This window comes from Macaca nemestrina, chromosome 12 (assembly GCF_043159975.1).
Source record: "Macaca nemestrina isolate mMacNem1 chromosome 12, mMacNem.hap1, whole genome shotgun sequence".
In the NCBI taxonomy this organism is placed as follows: Eukaryota; Metazoa; Chordata; class Mammalia; order Primates; family Cercopithecidae; genus Macaca; species Macaca nemestrina.
In genome coordinates, this window is record NC_092136.1 from 122,815,436 (window position 1) to 122,835,067 (window position 19,632).

The window sequence follows — 19,632 nt, forward strand, 5'->3', positions numbered from 1 at the left end:
GCACTCCAGCCTGTGCAACAATAATAAAAACCCTTCAACAAAAGTAAAAATGTGTGCTGGTAGCTAGGGCTACCCAGACATTAGTAGCCCTTCAGTACCAAAGGGAAAAACTGCAGCTCCTTCACGAATTAGCTTTTTGGCAAAGATCAGCTAATCCACTGAAATCTGTCACCTACATAATGACACTTAACAGCCTGCTCCCCTAGGTTATCACAATTCGCTGTTGGGACCCAAATGAATCAGGTGGCAGATTAGCTCCATCCCCCTGGCGCTCTCAATCATCTTAGGAAGAGGAAATAGAAACCTACAGGGCAGTGGCTCATACAAAAGATTGAGATTCAAAGTTATCTCTGCCATGTAGCTTAACATTCGCTGCCCAGTATTTGGTTCTGATCTCTTAAATTCTTACTCCTCATCTAGCACAAAGCTCCGGGGAAGTAAGCCTCTGCTCCTAAGTGGGATTACACAGGTTTACAAAACACCATTAAAAGTCAGCTTTCTGCCTCTCCACGTAAGGACTAAGGTTAGTTTGATCTAGATCTGATTTCTCATGCTTCCCCTTCTGAAAGCTCTCAATTCTAAAACGTATTAGCCACAATGCTCTGAAGGGCAACTTGCCACCCAGCCCTTGTAACTCAAGCTTAGTTTAAGAGGAAGGGGGAAAGTTAGTAAGATTCACATAATCACCCAGGACTACTACTCCCAGCAGCTGACCTGGGAAACTAAAGAGTCAAAACAATTTTATGGTGCCAATTTTAAATAGTTTTATTTAAGACATTGCATTTTCCACTTACAATACAGTGTTTATAAAGTGCAATGTTGTTTCCTTCCCCTGTGCATGTTCCATATTCAAGTATTGAGAATGCCCAGTAACTTACTATAGCAGCTTAACTTTTTAAAACTGCCACAGAATTTGCTACAAATTTAGGTCCTTCAAATGTTTTAAATGTGTGGAACAATGCTACACCTATACTTGGGTTGGCTTAATCAACCTCTTCAATAGTGGGCCCTGAGGAAGCACCACCAGAGGGAGGAGCTCCACCACCAGGGAATCCCCCAGGCATTCCTCCTGGCATGCCTCCTGCACTCTGGTACAGCTTGGTGATGATGGGGTTGCAAACTTTCTCCAGCTCTTTCTGCTGATGTTCAAACTCTTCCTTCTCGGCAGTCTGGAGGAAGAGAAAAAAGGAATTACTACAAGTTCTTGTAACGTTAATAACCTTTCTCTAACCCTGATGCAACCTGATACTAAGTCGCTGACACCAACTCCTACAAGAGGGCCAACTGTCAACATTAAAATAGGGCCTTATTCTTAACATCTTGGGGTCACTCAGACATCCAAGGAAGGTAGTTGCCAACACCTTGAATTCTGGTGGAAACCGCGAATGTTTTGGACCATTCATCATTGTGACCCTATACTGAAATCCAGCTCAAGCTTGGTTTTACCATCCCCTTCCCCCTTCCCCTCTCCCTCCATTGAGTGGGGGATGGGGAAAATCACAAACCTGATTCTTATCAAGCCAGTTGATAATTTCATTACACTTGTCCAGAATCTTCTGTTTGTCCTCATCGTTAATCTTGCCTTGAAGTTTCTCGTCTTCGACAGTTGCTTTCATGTTGAATGCATAGGACTCCAGTGAATTCTTGGATGATACCTTGTCCCTCTGCTTCTCATCTTCAGCTTTGTACTTCTCAGCTTCCTGGACCATACGTTCAATGTCTTCCTTGCTCAAACGGCCTAGGAAAGAAATTAAGTCTTTTAAGTAAAAAAGCCTTACATTTCCCGTATAACTCTAGTTTCTCTTAGCTAGATGCCCTTGAGGCACCAGAAACTCAATTGAAATACCACTATGATCCCTGTCAAGACGAAATGACAGTGCCATGTGTGTTTACTTACCCTTGTCATTAGTGATAGTAATCTTATTCTCTTTTCCTGTACTCTTGTCCACAGCAGAGACATTCAGGATACCATTGGCATCAATGTCAAAAGTGACTTCAATCTGAGGAACACCTCGGGGTGCAGGAGGTATGCCCGTGAGTTCAAACTTGCCAAGCAGGTTGTTATCCTTGGTCATGGCACGCTCACCTTCATAGACCTTAGTAGGGAATAAAACAAATTACTACAATGGACTTCACATCTCTGCTAGTGCTAGAGTCCTGCTAAGGAAGAATGGTCGCTCAGACATCCAAGGAAGGAACTGGCCAACATAAATAAGACTTTCTGGTGGAAACTACGAATGGTTTTGGAATCCATCATCATAGCGAGTCAGTCCAGACTTCTCTTTATCTGGTATCAGTAAGCCAAGCAAGAAAAGTACAGAAAACATACCTGAATAAGCACACCAGGCTGGTTGTCAGAATAGGTAGTGAAGGTCTGTGTCTGCTTGGTAGGAATGGTGGTATTACGCTTAATAAGGACGGTCATTACTCCACCAGCAGTTTCAATACCAAGGGAAAGAGGAGTGACATCCAAGAGCAACAAATCTTGAACATTTTCAGACTTGTCTCCAGACAGGATGGCTGCCTGGACAGCTAGCAAAGAAAAAAAGTTAACGTTAGAAAGTTAAAACAAAAAAACCCAGTGCATAGCTCCTGTTTTAACCACTATCACTCGCTCAGACATCCAAGGAAGGTGTTGCCATCATTAGCCAAGCTTTTGGTGGAAACTACGAATGTTTAACAATCACTCATCACAGCGAGTCACCTCCTCATCTCCTGCCTGCCTTTTAGAATTGAAATACTTTTGTTACCTGCACCATAAGCAACAGCTTCATCAGGGTTGATGCTCTTATTCAGTTCTTTTCCGTTGAAGAAATCTTGGAGAAGCTTCTGAATCTTGGGGATACGAGTAGAACCACCAACCAGGACAATATCATGAATCTGTGACTTGTCTAGTTTGGCATCTCGAAGGGCTTTCTCTACTGGGTCCAGGGTGCCACGGAACAGGTCAGCATTCAATTCTTCAAATCGGGCACGGGTAATGGAGGTATAGAAGTCGATTCCTTCATAGAGAGAATCGATCTCAATACTGGCCTGGGTGCTGGAAGAGAGCGTACGCTTAGCACGTTCACAAGCAGTACGAAGGCGTCTTACAGCTCTCTTGTTCTCGCTGATGTCCTTCTTATGCTTGCGCTTGAACTCTGCAATAAAATGGTTGACCATTCGGTTGTCAAAATCTTCTCCACCCAAGTGGGTGTCTCCAGCTGTAGACTTGACCTCAAAGATTCCATCCTCAATAGTGAGGATTGACACATCGAAAGTGCCACCTCCCAGGTCAAAGATAAGCACGTTTCTTTCTGCTCCAACCTGCCATTGAAAACAATCTCATTTAAGTTTCTGACAATCAAATTAATCTTAAAATAATCTGGACTTTGCATCACAAATGGTACATACCTTTTTGTCTAAGCCGTAAGCAATAGCAGCAGCAGTTGGCTCATTAATAATTCTAAGTACATTGAGACCAGCAATAGTTCCAGCATCTTTGGTAGCCTGACGCTGAGAGTCATTAAAATAAGCTGGCACTGTGACCACAGCATTGGTAACAGTCTACGAATAAGGAAGAAATCACAGATCCAACTATTATACTTAGATACACAAACTCCAGCAAATGGATTAATGCTGGTGAAACAAAAACTGCTGGAGCACCCCCCCAAAAATGTAAATTACTAATTGTCAAGATTCACTGGTTTCTGGTGTTGACCCAGCTTCCCAAAGAGCCTGGGGGCAGTGCACGTGGTCTTAACGCCGAGCTGCGCCCCATCTGTTCCCCTCCCTCACCAGGTGCCAGTGCCCCACTGGAGTCAATGGGCTTAACTACTCCAGAATGCTGAAAAACATACTGAAAAACAAACCTCACCTTCCCAAGATAGGCTTCTGCAATTTCCTTCATCTTTGTCAGAACCATAGAGGATACCTCCTCTGGATAGAAGCTTTTGGTCTCTCCCTTATATTCTACTTGGACCTTGGGCCTGCCAGCATCATTCACCACCATGAAGGGCCAATGCTTCATATCAGACTGGACAACAGCATCATCAAATCTGCGTCCAATCAGACGTTTGGCATCTGTAAAAGGTATCAAATGAAAACACTTTCAATTTCATACCTCTTCTGATAAAACCCAAGTTCATGATTACTCAAATGCCGAAGTTCATAGGTAGGTGAATTCAACTACCATATAGGTAGCAAAGGTTCCAATTTTGACATCCTACATTATGTAGATTTTCAGCCTGAAAAGTTTCTATAACCCGTTTTATAACAGACTTGGTCATAGCTCATTTTTCAAAAACAAAAAGCTCCCCCTTCACATTTCATAAACTCTTCTGCTTCCTAGACCTGTTAAATTTGTTCAGTCACTTAAAATTAGTAGCTCACCAAAAACTGTGTTGGTGGGGTTCATTGCAACTTGATTCTTTGCAGCGTCACCGATCAACCGTTCAGTGTCCGTAAAGGCAACATAGCTTGGAGTGGTTCGGTTTCCCTGATCATTGGCAATTATCTCTACTTTTCCGTGCTGGAAAACACCCACACAAGAGTAGGTGGTGCCAAGATCAATACCAACTGCAGGTCCCTTGGACATGGTTGCTGAAAAAAAGAAAAATCAGGTTTAAAAATCCAGTTAATCAAAGTATTTCCCTCATCCCTTAAAACAACTCCTAACCAGGAAAAAGATACAGCCACCACCAAGAGGTAGTGACCATCACCTCTTGTTTAAGCACACCAAAGGTTCAGAACTACTGCTGCAGTCCGGGTTGCCGTGCCAACCGCTGCCAAGCACACCCTGGATGAACCACCCACCAGAGGGCCTGGGGCGTTGCTGAGCACGTGGTCTTAACCTGGAACTGAGCCCTATCTAGCCCATCTCCCTCGCCAGGTGCCAGTGTCCCCGAGTCAACTGGGGTTTTGACTGATCCGGAATGCACCCCCATATTGGAAGCACGCCAAGTACGGCTTTGAAGAACCATGGTAGGACCGGACTACACAAGGAAGCGAGGTAAAGAAAACCCTCGCTCCACTTCCCTGCGCGCCAGGGTAGGCGATGCGGCAACCCTCCCCCGCCACGCGGTCGCCGGGCGTCTCCCAGGCTCCCCTGGGGCTGCGGCCCAACTCCTATATTTCTGTCCTGCCGGCTGCAACCAAGCGCCGGTGCCACCCCACCGAAAACTGAGGCCCCTTAAGCCGGTGGAAGCGGCCGCACACTCGCCTCGACAAAATTCTCAGAACTCTCCAAGCCGCAACAAGCTCAACCGGTCCGTGTGGAAAGTGCACGCTCCCAGACCCATAACCCAACTCTCGAGCAGAAGCTTTACCTGGCGTGTAAGCCTGGCTCCGATAAAGACAAAAGTCACAGGACCCCCCGGAGCTGCAGGCGAGTTCAATGAGACCGGTTTCCGCCCGCCACCCTCCCTCTTATACCCTATCTCAGAACCTTCCAGAAGGGGCCCGCCCCTGCTGCCTGCCATTACGGCTTCCCCGGCCAATAGACGCCAGGTTGCCCTTACAAGACCCAATCACAAGCCCGGCTCCACTCCTCGGGCCTCGCCCCCTTCCGCACCCACCCCACCGCGCTCCGCCTCGCGATAACGCACTCACCGCAGCGTTCTGGAACTTTCAAGCTCGCCCCCGCTCTCCGGACGGCTCCGGGGAAAGGGAGGGTGGGGCGCAGACAGCCCGCGCGCGGGAGTCCTCAGTTACCCCGGGCGGGGGAGGGGAGCGTCCGCCTCTACGCATGCGCCCCCAGCTTGCGCGGGCAGGAGGGGGCGGAAAAAGGTGGAAGAAGAGGGGCGGGCAAAACTTGGAACCAACCAATGATAGCGGCGCTTGCCGCGCTCTAGGCCCGCGCAGAACTGGGGGAGGAATCGCGCGGGGCCTGAAGGGAGGGGTTCGGGCGCGGGAGCCGGGGAGGAGAAGACGGAAGTGGAGCGAGGACAAAATGGCTGCGAAGGTTGTTGCTCCCTTCCCCCACACACGTCCTCATTCCTCTTTTCCCATCCCCCATCTCCATGTTCCAGACGATCCTCTGAGTGCCCCAGGTTTCGCGAACCTATATTTCATAGCGTGGCTTTGGGCAAGGGCTGACCCCGAGGGGCGTGGGCGAAGGTTCCGGCTTCAGGGTGCCACTAGGGCTGCTCGCTCAGGGGCACCCAGGGTTGGGATTCGAGGGAGCCGCCAGGCCGCCGCGGGGTGGGGCGGGTTAGCTCGGCAGGCCCCCCAGCACCCGCATTTCCCTACGGGAACTGCTGGGAGGCAGCCCCCGACGCAGAAGTGTAAGGGGCCTGGCTTCTCAAAACCGCCTCAGGACGCGGTCGTGTCTGGACTCCTCCGGGGAAAAAAAGGCGAACCCGCTTCTCTGAACCCCCGACCCCTAGGCCCCTTCCCACCTCCGTCTAGAACAGATTCGGCTTCTTGGCTCAGTTCTTCCCCCACTAGCCCAAGCCCCACATTTCCCCATTGTTTATAAAATAAACATTTAAAAGGTGGCGAGTGTGTTCTCCGTTAGGTGAACCAGGGGTTAGGAATCATAGGTTCCAGTAGCCGTGCGTCCTTGATTTAGAGTTTATGAACGTTTGTATTTTCAGTAACATGAGGTGGTATCCCTTTACTGGTTTGACTTTCATCAAAAATTAAACGACAGACCATGCAGACGCTTTGAAAACGTGACTAAGCTGGTGCGCAAAACAGTGGTGCCTGGTATTTTACATTGTGCAGTGTTGTGCGTGGCCGCGGACATGTGGGGCCTTGTTCCAAGAGCCTGTCTCAGGTACCTTGAACACTCCCTGTGTCCTTTCAGGCAGGCAGGGTAGCCATTATTCCTGTTTAGTAGATAAGTAGGCACCGATGGGGGAAAAGATTTTTTTAAGGCTACACCAAAAGAACTTACAGTAGCAGGGCTGGAATTAGAAGGTCTGTAGACTGCGAAAAAGGCTTCAGAAGAGCGAGGACATCTTGTCCTTGTCAAAGCCTTTAAAGGGTAGAGACAGACCCAAAACATATGAAGAATTTCCTTTTCATATTTTCCTTTTGGGGAGGAATGTTGGCTTAGAGTTCATGGAGATATATTCTTAGCCTCTCCCCACGCCCCAAGAATTTAATTTTATACAATGCTTTCACTACATACAAAATGCTTTCATTTGTCATCTAATCATCATCACAGTTCTCTAAGGTGTGTATTATTCGTCCCTATATCAGGAGAAAAATGATACCATTTGTGGGAAGGTAAGCAGCTGGGTGAGCTAGAATCAAATCTAGCTTTTTTTGGGTTCAAGATTTATTTTATATCTTTTGTTAGTTACGCTACAGTGTAATTTCCTTCCTGGAAATACATTCAACTCAATTCCAGAAAGAGGTAGGATGTGTACTGTGAGCCACTGCTTTCAGTTTCCTTTGGTATTTGCAACCTCCCGTCCCCCACGCTAACTGCTAGTAATGTTATCTGGAATTTTTCTTTTCACACCCCAGAGCCTAAAGTTTAACAAGCACACATTTCAAACTACACCCTGTGCCGTATTTTGCATTTTTGTAATTATGTTAATCATTGAACCAGTGGAAAACAGAATTGGGGCACACATCCACTTGTTTGAGATATCCCATCCAATAGCAGTGATTAAAGAAAGCAGAACAAATAACCTCTGTTTGTGGTTACTCTCAAACGTGTTCTGGGACTTGGGCTATGTCTTATTAAATGGAATGATTTAGCATTCATATATTTAAAGCTCAGAATATGATGAAGGTCCTGTCTCCACCACTTTAAACGCACAGGGTTTCAAATGACACAGTTAAGATCTAAAATTAAAGTTTGGTTGCATGGGACTGCAGTGGAGTCTTGAGCCTAGGACTTCTGACTGGATAAAAGGATAATGATTTAACATTTTTGTGTGCCTACCGCATGCCAACCTTACCTCCTGTAATTCTCACCGTAAATCCAAGCGGTAGCAACTATTATGATCGTCATTTTGTAGACGGAGTCTAAGGCACGACTCCGTCTCCCAGAAAAGATGGAATCTCCCAATGGAGTCTCCCGGAAAAGACGGAGTCTCGCCCTGTCCCCCAGGCTGGAGTGCAGTGGCCGAACGTGGCTCACTGCAACCTCCACTTCCCGGGTTCAAGAGATTCTCCTGCCTCAGCCTCGTGAGTAGCTGTGACTACATGTGCACGCCACCAAACCTGGCTAGTTTTTGTATTTTAGTAGAGACAGGGTTTCACCATATTGGCCAGGTTGGTCTCAAACTCCTGACCTCAGGTAATCCGCCTGCCTCAGCCTCCCAAAGTGCTGGAATTACAAGCGTGAGCTACCGCACCTGGCCTGTTTTTGTTTGTTTGTTTGGTGTGAAGTCTAACTCTATCCAGGCTGGAGTGCAGTGGTGTGATCTCTGCTCGCTGCAACCTCCACCTCCTGGGTTCAAGCAATTCTCCTGTCTCAGCCTCCCAAGTAGCTGGGATTAGAGGCCCGTACCGTCACGCCCCGCTAATTTTTGTGATTTTAGTAGGGATGGGGTTTCACCAATTGGTCAGGCTGGTCTCAGGCCTCAAATGATCTGCCCGCCTTGGCGTCCCAAAGTGCTGGGATTAAGGAGTGAGCCACTGTGCCGTCCTCAGTTTATGAATAAATGATTTAATAGTTATCTGGTTTCGGTTGCTTCTGTTGAAAAGTCTCAACCAGCCTAGGCAACATAGTGAGACCCCCATCCCAAAAAAAATGAGATGGGAGGATCACTTGAGCTCAGGAGGTAGAGGCTGCAGTGAGCCATGATTGTGCCCCTGCACTCCAGCCTGAGTGACGGAGCAAAACCCTGTCTCAAAAAAATGGAAAAAATTTAAGGTTTAGAATTTCATTGGGTAATTTGTATTAGGATTATGTGGTGTACTGTTACTAAATATGCATTTTTTAAGAATTAGTATTAAAGAATAGTAAACTTACAGTCCCTTGCTTCAAAAACTCAGATACTGAAAACAACCCTTCCGTGACCCAGTGACATGACTAAAAGATGCAATATATGTATACCCTGATTGCCCAAATACTTGAGTGTGTGTACTGCATTGCATCAGGGAAATTTGAAACCAGAGTGATGCAAGCTGTTATTAATATTTTGATTTCTAACTGCAGCCATGTATAAATTATTGCAACTGGAGAACAGCATACATAAAAATAGCCCCAAAATCTTTTCCCTGCATTATGCTTTGCCTTCCTAAACCAGGTTGTATGCTTTAGAACATTCTCATGCCTATTGTAATGTATTTCTGGTAGTAGAGTCCTTGCCATTGATGTTTTATTCAATGCTTTACGCAGGGCACCATGCTAAGCATTTGACATATATTCTCTTACATGACCCTCACAACTATTTTTGGCAGATCATACTGTCCCCATTTTCAGATAAAGAAATTGAGGTTCAAGTAGGTCAAATAATTTGCTTAAGATCCCTAGCTGACCCTGAATTTTTCAAAATCAGATTTTATTCCACAGCTTATGCTTCTAACTCAGGCTAGATTGCTTTCTACTTTCAAACTCTTAGTCATCTTGTTTAGCCCCTGCACTATGGAGAGGAGGTGCTGTATAAAATGCGCTCTTGGCCAGGCACTGTAATCTCAGCATTTTGGGAGGCCGAAGCTGGTGGATGGCTTGAGCTCAGGAGTTCAAGACCAGCCTGGGCAACATAAGGAGACCCCATCTCTACAAAAAATACAAAAATTAGCTGGGCGTGTTGGCATGTGCCTGTAGTCCCAGGTACTCAGGAGGCTGAGGTGGGAAGATGGTTTGAGCCTGGGAGGTTGAGGCTGTAGTGAGCCGTGATTGTGCCACTGAGCTCCAGCCAGGGTGACAAAGTGAGAACCTGTCTCTTAAAGAAAAAAAAGTGCTCCTTATCATTTTATTTTATTTTTTTAATCTAAGACAGAGTCTCTCTGTCACCCAGTCTGGAGTGCAATGGCGTGATCTCAGTTCATTGCAGCCTCCGCCTCCCAGGTTCAAGCGATTCTCCTGCCTCAGCCTCGTGAGTAGCTGGGATTACAGGCGCACACCACCACGCCTGGCTAATTTTGCATTTTTAGTAGAGATGGGTTTCCACCATGTTGGTCAGTCTGGTCTCTAACTCCTGACCTCGTGATCCACCCACTTCAGCCTTCCAAAGTGCTGAGATTATAGGCATGAGCCACCACACCCAGCCTATTTTAATTTTTTAAAGTTGAAATTTTTATCACAGCACCTTAATTTTTAAGATTTTTTTTTGGCTGGGCGCGGTGACTCACGCCTGTAATCCCAGCACTTTGGGAAGCCAAGGTGGGAGGATCACGAGGTCAAGAGATGGAGACTATCCTGGCCAACATGCTGAAACCCTGTCTCTACTAAAAATACAAAAATTAGCTGGGTATGGTGGCACACACCTCTAGTCCCACCTACTCGGGAGGCCGAGACAGGAGAATCGCTTGAACCTGGGAGGCGGAGGCTGCAGTGAGCCGATATCACACCACTGCACTCCAGCCTGGCGGCAGAGTGAGACTCTGTCTCAAAAAAAAAAAAAAAAAAAAAACTATACAGTTCAAAGACCCCATATTTAGTAATTATGTTTACAATTATTTGCTTCCATATGCCACCACGCCCGGCTAATTTTTGTATTTTTAGTAGAGATGGGGGTTTCACCATCTTGACCAGGCTGGTCTTGAACTCTTGACCTCAAGTGATCCACTCACCTCAGCCTCCCAAAGTGCTGGAATTACAGGCATGAGCCATGACCCCCAGCCTACAGTTTAAATAAATTGATATGACTATCATCTTTGAAGAATCAACTGTACCTATTATTTTATAGTTTCAATGCACCTTATCTTTTTGCCTCTCAGATGATTCAACAGATTTAATCGTGATGTGCTCAAAATACTCTGTGCGTAACAGTCAACAAAAATTGCATGATCTAAGCCCATCATTAGCATTTGAAGACAAATCAGGGAATTATAAAGTTGGAAATTGTACCCTGTTTTGCAGAACAAGGGAAAACTAAAGGATTTGGACTTGTGTGAGTGAGCTAAGTGTGTCCCAAGTATGGTGAAAAGGTTTAGGGCAAGGAAGAAAGCAAAGAGAAGAGAAAGCCTATAGTTGAGTGTAAAGTTTTGAGGATTTCAGGTGGGAAGATGGTGATTAATCAGGATCTGTCAGTTCTGATGGAGTATACTAACAGTGGCTGGGTTTAAATCTTGGCTCTAGGGCCTGGTGTGGTGGCTCACGCCTGTAATCCTAAACCAGATCATGAGGTCAGGAAATCAAGACCATCCTGGCTAACAGGGTAAAACCCCGTCTCTACTAAAAATACAAAAAAATAGCCGAGTGTGGTGGTGGGCACCTGTAGTCTCATCTACTTGGGAGGCTGAGGCAGGAGAATGGCGTGAACTCGGGAGGCGGAGCTTGCAGTGAACTGAGATCATGCCACTGCACTCCAGCCTGGGCGACTGAGTGAGACTCTCAAAATAAAAATAAAAGTAAAAATAAATCCTGGCTCTACTACTGACTTAACCTCTTTGAGCCTTACATTTCTCACTTGTATAATGTGAATACAAATATTTCCTTATAGGGTTGATGTGAGTATGAAATTGAGACAAAATGTATAATGTACTTAGCGTGACCAGCACACGGTGGCTCAGTAAGTGATGATTACTATTATCGCTGTTATTTTACAATGACCTCTGTGAAGCATTTTCCAGATGTATTTGAATTTCTTAGTGTGTACTTTTCAGATTTAGTTGAACCCCTTAGTGTGTGCATCTCTGTTGGCACTTCACCTAGGCACAAAATACTTGCTTAGTAATTATTATTTCATTAATTTTGATAAAGTCCTTAAGGACAGCAACTCTCTTGGTGTCCCCTGTGCAACTTATACCTAGCATCTTGCCCTTTGAGAGAAAAAAGTACTTGGTAAATTTGTGACTGAAATTGATAAATAATAGATCATATTCAGTCTGAGTTCTTCTGTTCTTCTGTTGGCAGCAAGCTGATAAACAAATTTCCAGTCCACGTTATATGAGCTTCAGCTTCTCCTACAGTATCACTTTTACTTGTTTATTTTTTAATTGCTGATACAGATGCATCCATAATAAATATTTGGTTTTTGTGATGCTCAAACACAGTCCCAATTACAAGGCAACTTAGAAGTTAAAACTGAAACTGAAATATAAACAGCTTAACACCAGAAGGAAGCAAAACTATATATGTCTTTTTGCAACAGCAGTTCTGAAATTGTTTTTATACACTGTAACAACAAAGGTACCAACTTCCTTATTTCACAAATTTAAGTTTGGTTTATATATTTTATTGACATGGTTACTCAACGTCCACATCATTCCATCTGCATCTTCTTCCTACAGTTTTTCTTCTACTATTTAGTTATTTCTCCTTTTTTTGTTTGTTTCCTATTTCAGAATCAAATTTATTTTACTTGCAAAATCAGTGGAATATGGTTTGGAACCAGTAGGGCCTCTAACTTAAGCCCAGAACCTGTCAAAGAGAAGTGCAATATCATTGCTAAGACTTGAACAGTTTATCTCTCAGAATCTTCAATTCCTTTGAATTTCTCAGCTCTTAGTGTAATCTGTTTTATTCGTTTGTTGTAGACTTCCATTATGGATAGATTTCCAAAATAATTTGGGTAGTCAACTGGTATTTTAGCTTTCTGGTAATTAACGTTTAAAAATCTAAGGCTCTTTTTCATGCAAAGGAGACTGATTTTTGCTTTCAAAAGCATAGGCAGGAAATCTTAGGTTCAAAGGTAGTAAATAATGATAAGAGCAAATTGCTAGTGATGATACAGCTGCAGCCTCCATAGTGTATTTGTTTGGCTCAGGTACTCTAGAAATGAGAATTCTCAGAATTACATAGCAGAAGTGATATGTTGCCTGGATACCACACTACCAGAGGAATAAAAATGTAGTCAGAGTGAGGGGTTTTATATTTTACAATGAGACAGTGTTAGTATAAGAAGCATTCCAAATACGCCAGTCCTCTTAAACCCATAGTAGACATTTATATGTTAATTCCTCAATGTCTCATTTCCCACCTTTTTTAGAGGAAGACACTCAGGTTAAAACTTTCACCCAAGGATAGACTCCTGGGGACTTTACAAGAATTTTGTTTTTTGCACTATGTGATGACACGATTGTGAGAATTAAATATAGGAGTGAAAAACCAGAGAAATGGGGCAAAATCCCAGATTAGCCTTTCCTCTTTAAGCATCAGCTTCCCATTTTAGAAACATGCTTTCATCACCACATTCAGCATTAATTTTTTTCTTTCCTCTAACCTGCTGTTCTTTTAAAAAGTATTCTGGGCTGGGCGCTGTGGCTCACACCTGTAATCCTAGCACTTTGTGAGGCCAAGGCGGGTGGATCACCTGAGGTCAGGAGTTTGACACCAGCCTGGTCAGCATGGCGAAACCCCATCTCTACTAAAAATACAAAAATTAGCCATACGTGGTGGCGCACGCCTATAATCCCAGCTACTCGGGGGGCTGAGGAAGGAGAATCGCTTGAACCCGGAAGGTGGAGGTCACAGTGAGCTGAGATGCGCCACTGCACTTCAGCCTGCATGATGAGAGCAAGACTCCATCTCAAAAAAAAAAAAAAAGTATTCTGGGCCAGGTGCAGTGGCTCACACCTGTAATCCCAGCTCTTTGGGAGGCCAAGGGTGGGCAGGTCACTTGAGGTCAGGAGCTTAAGACCAGCCTGGCCAACATGGAGAAACCCTGTCTCTACTAGAACTACAAAAATTAGCTGGGTGTGATGGCAGGCACCTGTAATCCCAGCTACTCGGGAGGACCAGCCAGGAGAATCGCTTGAACCCGAGAGGCAGAGGCTGTAGTAAGTGGAGATGGTGTCACTGCACTTCAGCCTGGGCGACAGAGTGACACTTCGTCTCAAAAAAAAAAAAAAAGTTTTCTACTCTCCCAGTGGTGATCAGTTGACATTTGTGCTAGGGTCCTTGAAGGGCTGATTCAGGTCCAGCATTTGTGCTATAGGTATCAAGGGTAGTCAAAACTATTAAAAAGGCAAGTTACTGTATTGGAGGCTGCTGTTTTCTTTATTTCTCAAACATCTTTCTTCTCCCATTCATCATCTCTTGAGCAGCTGTCCTGGTGAATTATTTTTGCTAATTCTTTCCAAGATACTGACAACTAAAATGTTGGCAGGCACTAGCGCTGCCCTCTCCTGCCACCCACTAATTATTCTCATCTCTTCCCTAAATATTAGTTCCCTTTTCTTCCAGCCCAGAGCTAGACTTCTGGAGGCTGAGCCTGGGAAAATACTGAATTTCTCTCATCACTTTTAGGAGGGAATGATTATGATATATACTTGCAGTGCCATTAGAAGCATTGGCAATCCCTGATCTTTTTGATAATTTAAGGCTTAGAATCATCAAAAGTTCCAGGTTCACATCCTTCTAAAATGGAAGAAATAGAGGAAGTTCCAAGTGTGGTACAATACTGAACTTCCTTTTATCCTTCCTTGACTTTTTTTTTTTTTTTTTTTTGGAGATGGAGTCTCGCTCTGTCACCCAGGCTGGAGTGCAATGGCACAATCTTGTCTCACTGCAACCTCCACCTGCTGGATTTTCCTACAGGTGCCTGGCACCATGCCCAGCTACCTTCCTTGACATATTAAGATAAGTTTGATCTAATCTCCCTTTCTAGTCCACCCAGTCTTGCAATTCTGGTTTCACATGTTCTCAGAAAGAATAGACTATAATGGTATGTTGGTTACTCTTTCAGCATTCCTAGATCCCTTTTTCTCTGGAAGAATCTTTTCTAAGGACGTTGATAAATGACATGTTGTATTTTCTCCTTCCAGAAATATCTAGCAGGAAAGTCCTTAGAGGCATTTGATTTGAGGGAAAATCCACAGTTGCTCCATTATATATTTCTAATGTTTGTCACCAATCCTCATAACATCTTGAAGATGGAAAGCTCTTCACAATCCTTTGTCATAAATTTTCGTCTCCTTTCGGTTATTTTGGGCTCAATACAAGTAGTGAGATTAGTATAGAGTGGGAGAAACTCATTCACTCTTCTCCATCTCCCACTATTACAACTCCCCTTGAAATTAATATCCGAACTTTAGGACAAATGAAGTTAAGTCAGAATGGAAGACACATGTTTCCTTTTTTGGAGTTTCTTAGAAGTGGTTAGTTCAGTACATGGTGCAGACAGGTGTAATAAGGCTGTGGGTTCTGCTTGACTGTCTGAATAATTGCAGTAATCCAGTAAGTTTGCAGAAATGCATAGAAAATTTACAAACAGCCTCCCATTTCCTCTTGTAAGTTGTGAATCAAAGCACTGATACAAAATATCCCACGTGAAAAGTTTTAGGTATATTCACCTCACCTTTCCCCAACCTTCTCACCACAGGTCCTGGTCAACAAATAGATTTGGACTCCTGCTTTCCCTTACTCTGGTCTAAAGGCACAATGAGATGCCTTTTTGGAGATGAATCAGCTTACATCCTTTTGCTTGTTTGGTATCATATAAGAAAAGTGCTTATCTGAATCTCTTCTGTGCAATGCTCACTGCTACTTAAATGACCTCTCATCTGGTTCGAGGGGTGTGGCTGGTGACTTGAGCTCCAAAGACGAGAAGAGTCCAGAGACCCTGACTCCTAGGAAAGTGTGGGAGTCAAGTTCATTCTAATTCAGACCGTTTGGAAGGCTCTGCTCTGGCTGGGGATCATGCTGGGTGTGGTTTCTGCTTTGGTCATGGTAGTATGGTGGACTTTCTTTGGTTCAGAACCTCTCACCTCTGGCCCCACTAGGCTGTATGCCTGGGTGGCCAGCCCTGGCTGGGGTGCTGCATCAGTTGACAGTGTCCGCTGGCTGCGTGAGGCACTATTTGCTGTGGAGCGAGTGGAGGAAGAACCAGAGCGTGAGCTCCGAGAGCCTGAGGAAGAGGAGCTGGGTTTCACAAGACGGGCTTTCGGAGCTTCAGCATCTTCTCTGAAGAGAAAAAACAGCAAAGATAAACTTTAACACTGGCAGATCTGTGATTGCTTCCACTATGATTGCTTCCTTCTGAGGTTTCCTAAGCTGTAAACCTCAGATAATACCATCAGAAGGCAACCATTTAGAGACATAGATACTTCCTCGTATCTTAAGACTTAATGCTTGGCTCACGCAAGTGTATATCTTGTTAGCCTACAGGTCAACTCTATTATACTGGGAGGATAGGATCTTACCATTGAGATGGTCTAGACAGCACTCCTTCTGATTCACGGTTTGTCTGTATAAACCCTTTCATGGCCTATAGGATAGGTATGCCCATTCTTCATTGTATGCCCATTATGAGTAGAAGTGAATCAGAAGTAAAGTAAGTTGAACTGTTTTACACACATAAATATACACACACATACTTTTGTTTTTTTTTTTTCTCTGAGACATGCTCTTGCTTTGTCACCCAGGCTGGAGTACAGAGGTGCAATCATGGCTCACTGTGCCCTCAAACTCCTGGGCTAAAGTCATCCTCCTATCTCAGCCTCTCGAGTAGCTGGGACCACAGGCATGGGCCACCATGCCTGGTTATTTTATTATTATTATTTTTTATGTTTTTGAGATGGAATCTTGCTTTTTTTAGCCCAGGCTGGAGTGCAGTGGCGTGATCTCAGCTCACTGCAAGCTCTGCCTCCCAAGTTCATGCCATTCTCCTGCCTCAGCCTCCCGAGTAGCTGGGACTACAGGAGCCCACCACCACGCCCGGCTAATTTTTTGTATTTTTAGTAGAGATGGGGTTTCACCCTGTTAGCCAGGATGGTCTCGATCTCGTGACCTCGTGATCCACCCGCCTCAGCTTCCCAAAGTGCTGGGATTACAGCCGTGAGCCACTACGCCTGGCCTTTTTTTTTTTTTTTTTTCTTTTGTAAAGATGGAGTCTATGTTGACCAGGCTGGTTTCAAACTCCTGGCCTCAAATAATCCTCCCGCCTCGGCCTCCCAAATTGCTGGGATTACAGGCATGAGCTACCACACACGCCCAGCCTAATTTAACTTTTAAGTGTTTGTTGAGGGTAAGACAGTTTCACAACAAAGTCCAGGTAAACCATACATTCTCTCCCTAGACTGGAACTTCTTACCTACCAGGATAATCCTTTTAACAGATTTATGGTTAAGAGAAAACTGGGAACATTTATGTTGACTGGTCACTATAGTGCTGGCCCTAAAACAGAAGCCCCGTAAAAGTAGGGATTTGAGAAGTTTACCGAATTTCATTAGGTCTCTCTTCTTCCTCATATCTTTCTTTGTCTTTCCTTCGGATTAGCAGCCACACCAAGAGGAAAATCAGCAGGGCTCCAGCCACTATGCCTGTCACTGCTCCTGCAACCATGCCGATGCTTTGTACATCTATTTTCTCAGAAGCAAAAGCACAAGTAAAACCAAACATAAGCTAGGAAATACATGAACTCAAAAAAAAAAAAACCAAAAAAAAAAACATAAGCTCTGGACAGAATGAGTATTTCCAGGTCTTTTTTTTTTTTTTTTTTTTTTTTTTCTGAGACAGAGTTTTGGTCTTGTTGCCCAGGCTGGGATGCAATGGCACTATCGTGGCTTGGCGCGATCTCGGCTCACCGCAACCTCCACCTCCTAGATTCAAGTGATTCTCCTGCCTCAACCTCTTGAGTAGCTGGGATTACAGGCATGCACCACCTGGCTAGTTTTGTATTTTTAGTAGAGACGATGTTTCTCTATGTTGGTCAGGCTGGTCGCAAACTCCCTACCTCAGGTGATCTGCCCGCCTCAGCCTCCCAAAGTGCTGAGATTACAGGCGTGAGCCACCGCGCCGGCCTCCAGGTCTTTATCTTCCTGAATAGTACTGCATTACCCTCTATTATTGTATGACCAGCCCTCTTGATATATTTGCTGTTGTAGTTACTGAATCACACAGACTTCGCCAGCAAGTGACCAGGTTTTTTTTTTGTTTTTTTGTTTGTTTTTTGTTTGTTTGTTTTTTGAGACGGAGCCTCACTCTGTCCCCCAGGCTGAAGTGAGTGACTCGATCTCAGCGCACTACAAGCTCCGCTTCCCGGGCTCACTCCATTCTCCTGCCTCAACCTCCCAAGTAGCTGGGACTACAGGCGCCCACCACCACGCCCGGCTAATTTTTTTCTATTTTGGGTAGAGATGGGGTTTCACCGTGTTAGCCAAGTTGGTCTCGGTCTCCTGACCTCGTGATCCGCCCGCCTCTCGCCTCCCAAAATGTTGGGATTACAGGAGTGAGCCAGCGTGCCTGACCAAGTGGCCATGCTTTAGTGAGTAAGTCTGGGTGGGTTCAGATGATAAAACTGGGCTAGGAGAGTAATCGTATCATGTCTGAAGATTTGTCAGCCTTAATAGGATAGCATTTGGGCATTCCTCTGGCTCTGCCGACTTACCCTGTTTTCTCCCACCAGTCATATAAAAGGGAATGTAAGAAAAATTTTTTGGCCAGGCACAGTGCCTCACGCCTGTAATCCCAGCACTTCGGGAGGCTGATGTGGGCGGATCACTTGAGGTCAGGAGTTCGAGACTGGCCTGGCCAACACGGCAAAACCGCGTCTCTACTAAAAATACAAAAATTATTTGGGCATCGTGGCACAAGCCTATAATCCCAGCTACTCGGGAGGCTGAGGCAGAAGAATCGCTTGAACCTGGGAGGCAGAGGTGGTAGTGAGCTGAAATCATGCTACTGCACTCCAGCAAGACTCTGTCTCAAAAAAAAAAAAAAATTTTTTTTGAGTAGAATAAAAGTTGATTTTTAAAAAAGGAATATAACCTATAATGTTAGACTCTGTGGAATTTGACATTGGATCCTAGAATTTCAGAAGTTAAGGTAAATACGATTTGTAGTTTAGTAATACACACTCTTTCATATACCAAATATTTATTTCAGTGCCTACCCTGAGCCAGGCACAGTTGTAGGCATTGTTGAAGACCAGCAACTTTTTGCGTTTGTGGAGTTTTCATTCCAGAAGGGGAAAACAGATAAACAAGTAAATAAAGATAATTTCAGATAATGGATAAATTCCATGAAGGCAAAATTGGATGAGTGAATTTTAGAGGGGTTATGGAGGGATACCACTTAAGTTTGGGTAATCAAGACTTTGAGGAGGTGACATTTGAGTTGTGGCATACATGATATAATGGGTGATCTTGTGATTATCCAGGGACAGCGCATTCCAGGCAGAAAATAACAAGTACAATTAATGTGAGTGGGTCTGGAGCATAGTGAGCAAGGAAGAGTAGAGGGAGATGAGGTCACAGAGACAGGAAAGGACCAGCCCACATAGGCCATGGCAAAGATTTTAATGTGTGAGGAATAAAAGAGTAACACAATCCAAATTGTATCTGAGACAGTACACCATGGCTGCTCTAGGGAAAATAAATAGTGGAGAAGTAGGAAAGAAAGCAGGGACATTGGCTAGGAGGCTTATAATAGTGCAGGCTAAAGATGATGATGGCTTAGGCTAGGATGAAAGTAACGTATATAGAAACAAGTACATGGATGTTGCCTATATTTTGGAAGTATAACCAACAGAATTTGCTATTTATTCTTTTTTTTTTTTTTTGAAACGGAGTTTCGCTCTTGTTGCCCAGGCTAGAGTGCAGTGGCGCGATCTCGGCTCACTGCAAGTTCCGCATCCCGGA

The 19,632-nt window shown here is 44.6% G+C and overlaps 2 protein-coding genes, 1 long non-coding RNA gene and 2 other non-coding genes across 5 annotated transcripts in view; 1 reads left to right on the forward strand and 4 right to left on the reverse strand.

Moving 5' to 3' along the window:
- Window positions 1–739: 739 nt before the first annotated feature.
- LOC105476325 (heat shock protein family A (Hsp70) member 8) lies at window positions 740–5,428 on the reverse strand. Its single transcript, XM_011732144.3, has 9 exons — window positions 5,307–5,428; window positions 4,372–4,581; window positions 3,857–4,062; window positions 3,394–3,546; window positions 2,751–3,306; window positions 2,330–2,532; window positions 1,898–2,096; window positions 1,506–1,738; window positions 740–1,169 (listed from the first exon to the last, which is right to left on the reverse strand). Exons 2-9 carry the CDS (start codon window positions 4,574–4,576, stop codon window positions 984–986), a joined length of 1,941 nt encoding a protein of 646 aa, XP_011730446.1. The 5' UTR covers window positions 4,577–4,581; window positions 5,307–5,428; the 3' UTR covers window positions 740–983.
- Window positions 2,175–2,265, reverse strand: LOC112425679 (small nucleolar RNA SNORD14). The gene has a single exon (XR_003016822.1). It is a non-coding gene; the product is annotated as a small nucleolar RNA SNORD14 (small nucleolar RNA).
- LOC112425700 (small nucleolar RNA SNORD14) lies at window positions 2,612–2,699 on the reverse strand. The gene has a single exon (XR_003016836.1). It is a non-coding gene; the product is annotated as a small nucleolar RNA SNORD14 (small nucleolar RNA).
- Window positions 5,429–5,870: 442 nt separating the features above from the next.
- Window positions 5,871–19,632, forward strand: part of LOC139357612 (uncharacterized) — a 35,544-nt gene continuing 21,782 nt past the window's right edge. Inside the window, exon 1 of the long non-coding RNA XR_011611133.1 lies at window positions 5,871–5,941. This is a non-coding gene — a long non-coding RNA (uncharacterized lncRNA). The remainder of the gene's footprint in view (window positions 5,942–19,632) is intronic.
- Window positions 12,188–19,632, reverse strand: part of CLM (CXADR like membrane protein) — a 124,494-nt gene continuing 117,049 nt past the window's right edge. Inside the window, exons 6-7 of the mRNA XM_011732146.2 lie at window positions 17,211–17,352; window positions 12,188–15,955 (exon numbers count right to left, since the gene is read on the reverse strand). Coding sequence (XP_011730448.1) covers window positions 15,655–15,955; window positions 17,211–17,352 — 443 coding nt within the window. The 3' untranslated portion in view covers window positions 12,188–15,654. The remainder of the gene's footprint in view (window positions 15,956–17,210; window positions 17,353–19,632) is intronic.

What these genes read in the sequence shown, in the direction of transcription:
- LOC105476325 (XM_011732144.3), bottom strand. Translation starts at nt 4,576, where the DNA reads ATGTCCAAGGGACCTGCAGTTGGTATTGATCTTGGCACCACCTACTCT. An exon ending in CAGAAGCCTATCTTGGGAAG is followed by an intron (nt 3,547 to 3,856) that starts GTGAGGTTTGTT and finishes CCTTATTCGTAG; the next exon opens with ACTGTTACCAATGCTGTGGT. An exon ending in TACTATCACTAATGACAAGG is followed by an intron (nt 1,739 to 1,897) that starts GTAAGTAAACAC and finishes TTTCTTTCCTAG; the next exon opens with GCCGTTTGAGCAAGGAAGAC.